The sequence below is a fragment of the Solea senegalensis genome, linkage group LG10, assembly GCF_019176455.1.
Source record: "Solea senegalensis isolate Sse05_10M linkage group LG10, IFAPA_SoseM_1, whole genome shotgun sequence".
Lineage (NCBI taxonomy): Eukaryota > Metazoa > Chordata > Actinopteri > Pleuronectiformes > Soleidae > Solea > Solea senegalensis.
Window position 1 is genome coordinate 14,721,315 of NC_058030.1, and position 10,234 is coordinate 14,731,548.

At 38.3% G+C, this 10,234-nt stretch overlaps 1 protein-coding gene and 1 long non-coding RNA gene across 2 annotated transcripts in view; both read right to left on the reverse strand.

The window, feature by feature from the left end:
* fgd4a (FYVE, RhoGEF and PH domain containing 4a) overlaps window positions 1–616 on the reverse strand; it is a 46,015-nt gene extending 45,399 nt beyond the window's left edge. The window contains exon 1 of the mRNA XM_044036808.1: window positions 238–616. Within this exon, the coding sequence (XP_043892743.1) occupies window positions 238–352 (115 nt within the window). The 5' untranslated portion in view covers window positions 353–616. The remainder of the gene's footprint in view (window positions 1–237) is intronic.
* Window positions 617–7,387: 6,771 nt separating this feature from the next.
* LOC122776344 lies at window positions 7,388–8,869 on the reverse strand. Its single transcript, XR_006361206.1, has 5 exons — window positions 8,821–8,869; window positions 8,154–8,248; window positions 8,010–8,070; window positions 7,539–7,629; window positions 7,388–7,454 (listed from the first exon to the last, which is right to left on the reverse strand). It is a non-coding gene; the product is annotated as an uncharacterized LOC122776344 (long non-coding RNA).
* Window positions 8,870–10,234: the final 1,365 nt, after the last annotated feature.

The window sequence follows — 10,234 nt, forward strand, 5'->3', positions numbered from 1 at the left end:
ATAATGAGACAGTCACCACACTGAGTCACCTTTAAGTTAAGGTAGGTAAAGCATTTACAGCCTGAGTACTCAGCTACTGTAGAGCTGCCCCCACAAGACAGTGTACACATGTTATGAACTAAAACGTCTGCAGTTGTGACATGAATGTCCTGCAGCAGTCTGAGAGCAGTGCTGTTATATTTGCTGCGCGGTACAAAAACAAAAACAAGTTTCTTCCAGCATTCCTCATAAACTCACCTGCTGCTTCTTCTTCTTCTTCTTCTTCTGGAATGTCCAGACTTTGTTCTTTCCTGCGAAAAGCGACTCTGCGGAATCCGTCCATTCTTCTATGAGGCACGGACCTCTCCAACATGTATACACATTAATTAAAAGAATGAAAAACGGATAAAAGACGACAGTGTTTTAGGTACTACTACTTCTTAGAAACACTCTCGGCTCCGCGTTCAGGCTGCTGCGCCTCAGCAGCTCCATGTGTGCGCCTGTGGAAAGTACCGTGTGTGTGTGTGTGGTAAATAAAGGTGGCAGCCAAGCATTGAAGACGACGCGTGTGAATAATCCGATAATAATCCGAACAGCTGTACACATGTGGCTGCCGCTGATTCTTCTTCATCCACAAGTCTTTTCCTACAATGTCACCTAGACGGAGGTGTTTCCTTTGCCACGCCCCTCTCTCCTACTCAGTGTGGCGCAAACGTCCTCATTGTTAAACACAAAAGTCCTGATTGTTAGATTGTAGACACACTCACAAACTATTTACTTTTTTTTTTTTTTAATTTAATTCAAACCAAGTCTCCGTTTAAACTTGATTGTTCATGAATGGATTATTTTGATAGAGGGTATTTTTGTGTTCTGGAAGCGCTTTTCCTTTGTGATTGTGACTTTTATTAAAAAAAGAAGGATGAATACTCACACTTATAATCACAAAAAAAAAAAAACACACTTCTTTTTTTAATAATTTAACGTAATTTGCCTATAGTCCTAAAAATATATCCAAAACTTACAGTAATGAATGTAGAGGAAAAAGATTCTTAATTAGCCTGATAATAAAAGTACATAAAATAAACAATACAATAATGAATTAATGAGTTAATAAATAAATAAATAAATGGATACATTTTATTTGTGGCCCATGGATAAACATTTGTAAAATCAAATACATTAAGACTGAGGAGATGATGATGAGTGACCTGCACCACAATATACAGTACACCTTTTTGGAGGAAACATTACTCATTGATAATTGATCAAAACTCCAGCATTTTCCAGCACAGTGCTCAAATTTCAAGCATATTTCAAACCTTGAAAACACTATATTTAAAATCAAGCATTTTCCAGACTTCCAAGGCGCTGTACGAACCCTGACTTGTGCATTAGGCCGGCCCTGGTAGTCATCATGGTGTGGTGGGATTTTTCGATTTCAAAAGGAAAACTTATGCGGTAACAGACAATGAAAGGGCGATATATTTTTTGTACTGTAGGTGACGGGAAAGAAGTAGAAGAAGAAGAAGTAGAAGAAGAAGAGGCTGGATTTACTTTGTAGCGAACATGTTTCCCCACAGCCTGCCGTGTCCTCCCATCCCCACTTCCACAAACACTTCCACAGCATCACACAAGCTACATAAAAGTAAACCTCAACTTAAATTCACTGTGGTTTGCTGCTTTTTTTCCCTCAAGGACACTGATATGTGTCATCACTCACACGCAAAAAAAACAACAATTGATTGCTCTTGGGGCCCCCTGGTGGTCACGGGGCCCTAAGCATCCGCTTACTTCGCTTATGCCTTAGGCCAGCTGTGTTTAGGCAGCGTTTATAAGATGAGGGGGAAAGGACATCCAGTCCAGCAGGTTGCAGCATTTCCTACAGGTGGTGTTTTTTTTTCTTTGTTTTAGCAAAAATGTTTTTAAATAACAACAATTTCAGCTTCCATTTTTCTTTTATTTGTCCAGCGAGGACTTGAACGTTGAATAATTACAGGTGGAGCTGCTCCTGCACAAAGACACACTGATTTAAAAGCCTTTGTGTACTTTCCATGACTTGGTACATTCCACTCCTCCCCTCTGTGTCGATCTATTTGGATTTTTCCACTTCCTTTGTCGGAGGCAGAACTTCTTCTAGGGGAGGACGAGGAGCAGCGGGAACAAACAGGTGGTAACTGCAGCTTAAAAATGATCCACACATTTCTTAGATTCTCTGTTCACACCTGCTGTTCACCTCCGATCACTGGTGTTCAGATCACACCTGCTAGGATGCTACTGCTAATGTGATGTCAGTGATCCACAGCAAACACACGATCACGTCTAACTATGCACGTGTGTGTTTTCAAAAACTGATTTAGTGTCAAATATATAATTATATAGCATGACGTCATACTGTCACAAACTGTCCAAATATTAACTGTCAAAAAAATCCTAGTATAATGTCAACCAAAAGAAATGAACTGTCTAAAAGTGTCCCAGTATAGTATGTCGTAATAAAAACATGTATATTATTTAGTAAACTGTCCAATTATAAACTGTCAAACATGTTAAACAATGTCCAAATATAGTATAGTCAACAAAAAATGTCACTAGACCATTAAAACTGTTAAGAATGAGTATCTAGTCTGGCCAGTAGGGGGCAGGTTAAGTAAGAAAACTGTTCAGGAGCAGTAGTTTAGTAGAATTTCAAAATAAAAGTGTCCGTGTTGATGTACCAATATACAGTTGACAATAAAAAGGTATTCATGTATTTTCCTCACATTTCTTCACTCATTTACTGCTGTGAGCACATTTGAACACTTTAAAGTGGACACTGCTTTGTCTCATCATGTCCTCTGACTGAACACCTGCAAACAGCTGCAGTTAAAGGCACGGTTCAGGTGTTTTCAAGTGATTCCATTCACAATCGCCGGTTTTCGGCAGCGCTGTCACTAAATACATTAGAATCCTCTGTTTATTAATGAGATTTTACAAATGTTTTCAGGATTTTTAAAGTCTTTGTAATTGATCTACAGCTTTGTTTGGATCAGGACCAGGAGCCAGGACCAGGAGGAGCTGGAGGAGGTTGAGGAGCAGTGGGAACAGGTGTGTGGTAACTGCTGCTTAAAAATGATCCACACATTTCTTAGATGTTCTGTTGACGCTCTGTTCACACCTGCTGTTAACATCCGACCTGAGGGATTCGATCACAGGTTACACCTGCTAATGCTAATGTGACGTCACTGCTCCACATGTAAACATACACCTTTCATTTAATTTCTCTTCACATACAAATGATGCTGTTTTCTGATTGTTAAAGAAAGACAAAGAATCCAGGAAATGTTAATGTTATTATTTTCTCCATTAATGGAGTATTTGTTTGGGCCAGAAAATGTTTGAAAAATGTTGATCAGCGTTTCTCAAACCTGGAAATGATGATTCTCAAATGTCTTTTTTTTTAATCCACAAACCAAACCAAGTTTTAATTATTTATTTGTTATAATAATAATAAGCCCATATATCAGAGTTCAGTCATTAGTCATATTGGCATATCGCACATATCCCATAAAACTTTTCAAAGCCAACGATAATATAACGATAATATCGTGCATCCCGACACATTTCTATGTGAAACTAACAACAAACTATTGTTTTTTTAAAGAATGAAATCAAGCTTTCTGATTTTACAGCTTCTTAAATCTTAAACATCTTCTGTTTTCTTTGCTCCATAAAAACAAAGAAATCATTCAAACTCAATCATTTTTGGTTTGTGGACAAAAACAACACGTTTGACAACATCATCATTTTCACCTTTAAAATACACTCATCAACATTTTAGCACATTTTATAGACCAAGCCATCACTCTTTCACCTGTGATTTCATCACCTCACACGGACATTAACAGTCAACAGAGCCTCTGTTTAATGTGTTCATATCATTTTTACATTGTTAACAGGTGCAAAGTCAAAGTGGCAACATTCAATCAATAAATACACCATTAAATAATGACTCAAATGTGTCTCACATTCATTCACATTGGAATTAAATACATACACGTCTTATGAAATGTGTCATTCATTCAAATACCAAATTCATTTAATGTAAAAAAAACATATAGAATTACTTAAATAACATTTAATGAATTATTTCATTTTCATTTACTGCAACACAGGACCATGAAATAATTCATTAAATAGTGAAGAAATTATATATGTTTTTTACATCAAATGAATTTGGTATTTCAATTTGTATGTCACATTTAATAATGAGACATTTATATATTTAATTCCAATGTGAATGAATGAATGTGAGACACATTTGAGTCATTATTTAATGGTGTATTTATGAATGTTGCCACTTAGACTTGTCCATAGTTTTCACTTGTTAACAATGTAAAAATTATGTGAACACATTAATCACACAGAAGTCTAATTCATGTGCTCATCATTTTTAAGCAGCAGTTACTGGACACCTGGACCCAACTGTGAAGTTGGGAGTGAACCCCTATCAATTTTTATTGTCTTTTTATGGCTTTTTTAAGGATTTTTTCTGGGGAAAAATATAAAATAAAAATTGTATAACCCCCTACAATTGCAGTGAGAACGCACGTAGTTTGGCCCCAGTGCCGGGGCCAGGTATTCGGAGTGTGGTGGATTTGAATCAGCCACAGCTGGACTGGCACAACCTTGCGGTTGCGAACAACTCCACCACGCCACAAACCCAGTCTGGAAGCAGAGTGGTGAAGGTCTTCTGTGACTGCATAGGACAACATACTATAGTGTGACGTTTTTGACTGATTTTGGAGGATATACTATACTATGAGCTTTTGTCAGTCTGTCTGAGCTACACACTAGTGGCCAAAACTAAAAAAAGACAAGATCCTAAACCTTACTGACTTGAGGAACCATGAGGAAGTGAGTCTGACACTTTGAGAACTTGAACAACACAACTTCATGTTCTTACTAGGTAGATGATTAAAGTTATTCTAATGTTTGAAAGACTCTGAGAATTTTAAAAACTCAAGAACACCAAGAAATTCACCCAGTGATCTCCAGCAGAAATAGCTCAGTCCATCAGAAGATGACTTGTGTCTCTGCGGTTGTTAGTTCAAATGGACTTCTGCACTACTGTTCAACCTCAGACCAAAATGAGAAGGTAAAAATACCGCAAACTTCTTGTTCTGCAGCACAGTAAGAACAGCTTCTGGAAGAATAAGACTTGTATGTAAACAGTCAAAAGCCCTAAGAGAACCTGAAAAACTGTAGGAGCAAGTAGCTGAGTGGACAAGAATGCTTCTCTGCAAAAAGTAACCGCATTAAGACAGTTGGGTGGTGGGGGCCAAAGGATCATAGGTTCAGTTCTTGTGAGGAGCAGTAGCTTTTAAAGCTCTACATACAAATTCAAGCCTGGGTGGCTGTTCTTAAATGAGAAAGTTAAGTACACCAAGAAGTTTGTTATCAGATAAATAGCTCAAGCCATCAGAAAGGGTCTTACATCTCTGAGGTTGTGAGTTCAAATCCTGCAGTCACTAAAACTTTAGCATTTCAGACCAACATAAAAATTTAAAAATACCAGCAATGTATCCGTCTGCAGTTCAGTAAGAATAGCTCACCCTGGATAAATAAGACTTGTATGTCAGAGGTTATGAGTTCAAGTCTTATAGTGAACTGTTTGAGTGTGATGTTCAAAGTAAACAGTCAAAAGCTCTAAGAGAACCTGAAGACAAGCAGTTGCAGATGGCTCAGTGCACAAGAACGCTGCTGTGAAGTCTGGAACTCATAGGTTCAGTTCCTTTGAGGACCAGGATCTTTTAAAGGTCAACATCCAAAGTGAAGATTGAAAGGAGACCGAAAGTCCTAAATAGAGTAGGAACGGGTGGTGCTGTGGTTTCATTCACAACCATAGGAATGTGTGAGTTACAAGGTGACTGGTTCAATTCCACAGCCTTGCAGGTTTCGTTCTGCAGCCTTGCAGGGGTGGGGCAGGTAGCAAGAGGTGAGCTTGGAGCAGGGGCAGGGCAAGTAGTGAGAGGCGAGAACGGTCAAATACTCTATATTACACTGTGCAGCAAAAGGTAGCCGCATTAACACAGTTGGGGGCCAAAGGATCATAGGTTCAGTTCTTGTGAGGAGCAGTGGCTTTTAAAGCTCTACATCCAAACTCAAGCCCGGGTGGCTGTTCTCAAACGAGAAAGTCAAGTTCACCAAATACATTCTCATCAGAATGAATAGCTCACGCCGTCAGAAAGAGTCTTGGATTTCAGAGGTTGTGAGTTCAAATCTTGCAATCAACTGAACTTCTGACAACTTTCGAATTTCAGACCAACATAAGAATTTAAAAATACCAGCAACATATTCTTCTACAGGACAGTAAGAATAGCTTGTGCTGGAAAAATAAGACTTGTATGTCATAGGTTATGAGTTCAAGTCTTATAGTGAACTGTTTGAGTGTGATGTTCAGAGTAAACAGTCAAAAGCTCTAAGAGAACCTGAAGACAAGAAGTTGCAGGTAGCTCAGTGCACTCACTGCTTTTAATCTTGAGTTTGGATGTGGACCTTTAAAAGCACCTGCTCCTCACAAGAACTGAACCTATGAGCTCAGGACTTCACAGCAGCATTCTTGTCCACTGAGCCACCTGCTCTACATAGTTCTTCAGGTTCTCTTAGAGCTTTTGACTGTTTACTTTGAACACTGAACTCAAACTTGAGTTCTTCACTTGAACTGACAACCTCAGAGATACAAGTCCTGTTGTTCCAGCAGGAGCTATTCTTCCTGAACTGCAAAACAACACATTGCTGGTATTTTTAACTTCTTATTTTGGTCTTAAGTTTGAAAGTAGTGCACAAGTTCAGTTGACAGTAAGAGTTGAACTCACAACCTCAGAGACACAATGATCTTTAGGTGACTTTCTTGGTGTTTCTTAAGTTTCTCATCCATTATTATTTTAAATTTGGCAGTTGTTAGAACCTGCAAGATGGCAAGGTAGGTTCCACAACGGCGGGGTTGTCCCAGTCCAGCAGTCAACAGGTTCTGGTCCACAACCACAGGACTGCTCTGAACATTAATTATTCAGGAGGTTTTGACTTGTACTGTTGAAAATAGGATTATAAAATGTGGTTGTGATCTCTGCCTCTGTCTCAGACTCTGACACATGATCAGGTGACATACTTTACTATGTCTTTTTTGACTAATTTTAAACGATATACTATACTATGACTTTTTTTAGGTGATTTTTGACTATACTGTGACTTTTTTGGTGATTTTGGACGACATACTTTACTATGACTTTTTTAGGTGATTTTGGACGACAAAATCACCTAAAATTGTCACCATATGACTTTTTTATGTGATTTTGGACGACTTACTAAACTATGAAATTTTTGACTGATTTTGGACGACATACTATAATAATATGACAGAAACACTCACTTCTCTAGTTGTTTCCCGACACTGAAATGATCTGAGTTGCTTGGCTGAAAGACTTCAACAGAAGGTGCTGCAGTGTGAAATATGATTTGATGAGCTGTCACTCTGATTTAGACTTTTACAGTTTTTATTTTGCACCAGTGTTGATGCTCACCAGGGCCGTCCAGATACTGGGAGAGAGAAAAGTGCAGACGGATAACAATGGGCTCTGATGAATTAACCCCCCATGCTTTGGCCACCTCCTCCTGTGGACACAAATGGTGTTACGACAGCAAACATATGAGTACAGGCTCTGAAACCGACAAATTCGTCAGAATAATGAACCTTGAAAGATAAATCTTGGATCGAACAGGATGTTTCTATAGAACAGAGGAATTTTTCAATAGACAATATGGATGAATGAAGCACACATCAGTTATGATTCCTCATCTCAATTACACCTCAGGTTTTAGGACATCCCTGAAAAAGTGATTCCATGCAGTAGAACTAACACCTTTAGTGAAAAGGGACAAATAGTCAGCTATACTATATTATGCGTAGTTTTGGACTTTTTAAAGAGACAACAAGATGCATAATACATATATTTAATGAAGATACTTCATTGTCAACTGTAAATTTAACTTACGCCCAGGAAGTTGGTATTGATGTTTAAGTCAACATCCACATCATCAATTGAGTCGTACACCCTAAAATAAGAAGAGTAAGGAGAACATTTAATGACACATTAAAAAAAGCAGGCATAAATGAGAAAAGATGCTCAGACTCTCACCTGACAGAGATCGCAGAGTCTGAATACAAAGTCCTGACTGACTCAACGTCTGTTTCCAGCTGAGGGTGATGACACAGCCCAGTGGTACAGCTCTCCTGATGAGACAAACAATAATGCACTAACCTTGTTAATGCTTCACAAACTGGGCACTAACTGTGCTCAAAACTCTAGACACATTTTATGAAACAGCACTAATGATTACGAAAGCTCCTCTGCTGTTATATAGAAACATCACTATCTCAGTTTTGATTGTCTAAAAAAGGCAAGTTTGCCTGTTCAATATATGAAATAATAAATGGAATTGTAACCAGGGCCACTGCCATAGGGGACTGCAAGGAGCCTTACAGGTGCAAACATTTAGACCAGCTGAGCTTGGTAAATACACCAAAATCTGGGACATTTTACAACCAGTTATATGTGGAAGCCCCACATACACCACCTTCAAAATACACTTAAAGGTCCATTTAGGCAGATATTGAAACAAAATAATCCATCCTTCCATCTTCTACTGCTTTATCCTCCACGAGGGTTGTGGGGGGCATATTTAGATGTGTATTGCACACTGATGTTTATTTATATTCTCTGTCCCTTTTAGATAAACAAAATATACAAAAAAATTTTCATTGTCAAATCTGCTGGTGTAGAGGAAAATGAGACAAATGTTTACTTGTATTCCACACAAATTCTCCTCTGAGTCACTGTCCTCATCAGTTTGTTCGTCCATCCACTGCTGGTGATCAGTCTCCTGTCGAGTTAGTCATGGAGTTAATTGCAGTTAATTAGTCCCTTGGACCCAAACATAACAATGCACAGCCTTTTGTTCTAAAACAATTCACTGATCTATCATCAGAACTGTTAAAGGTAGAATTGGTTTCACTAAATAAATGAGTGGATTAATAACAACACACATGCAGACATTGTTACATCAACTCACCATGTATTCTGTCTATCAGTTCTCAGCAAAAATATGTTCACTCCGCTGTGACGAACACAATTAAACTGAAAAACCGGGAGAACAAATGGGTTTAATGAATTCATCTGTCTCTGCAAATGACACAAAAACATGAAGTAATGAAGTAAAATAAAAGTTATTACCTTTGCTTCATGGTAAAAAAAAAATCTCCAAAAATTCCTTTAGAGAAAATGTAAAATGGATGAAAATCTGCTAAATTCATACAGCATGTGACCTTGAAACTACTAAAACAAATGCATATTTCAGTTTGACAGGTCGGCTGTCCGTCCTGTTCTCTCCCACTCTGGTTTCCAACGGCAGGAAGTCAAACACGTCCAGTCTTGGACTTTAGTGTCCTGTGATTGGCTGCAGATAACGACAGCCTGATTGGCTGAGAAGTCTGTAAGACTGAGGACCTGCAGCTCCAGAGCTTTTACTACACACTCAAAGAACCTTTGTTCTGCTTGTCTGGTCAGAATGACGCCTATTTCAATATATATATACTGTATAGTACATAAAATGGAGTAGGGGAAAACATAAACATGCTGTATGATCCAGGATTCCTGAAATGTGAGGCTCATGAATCAGTTTGAAGTCTGACGAGAAGAAGATTTGCAGTGTCAGATTTGATGTGTGGTGATTGTTGTGATGTTTGGCCTTTATCAGTCTTGTTGAGTGTCTGCTGTGACCTGCAGACACAGTCTGACCTTAATCAGCAGTTAGCCTTTATTAGGAACCGTCTGCTGCTCTGCAGTCTGGCCAGATTAGACTCTTCTAGGACTGCATACATCTGTGCAAGTCATCTCTCAACAAGTGCTTTTCCAGAGTAATCCACTTAGATATGACGTGTGTTTGTATTGTGGCCCTGTGTATTTAAATTTAAATATACAACCAGGTATATCAAAAGATCAAATACAGCAGTGGAAACATTTACAAATTAGAATGCACAAGACTGTGTTATATATTGGATTTACTGTATATAAGCTGTTTTTCAATAGACACTGTACATGTACAAAAAAAACCCATTATGGATGTGTGTTATTTAAATAGTATTTTTTGTAGTAACAAGTAAATAACATGGGCAAGACATGCATGCAACTAGAGAAAGCACTTAAACCTCCACCAAGGT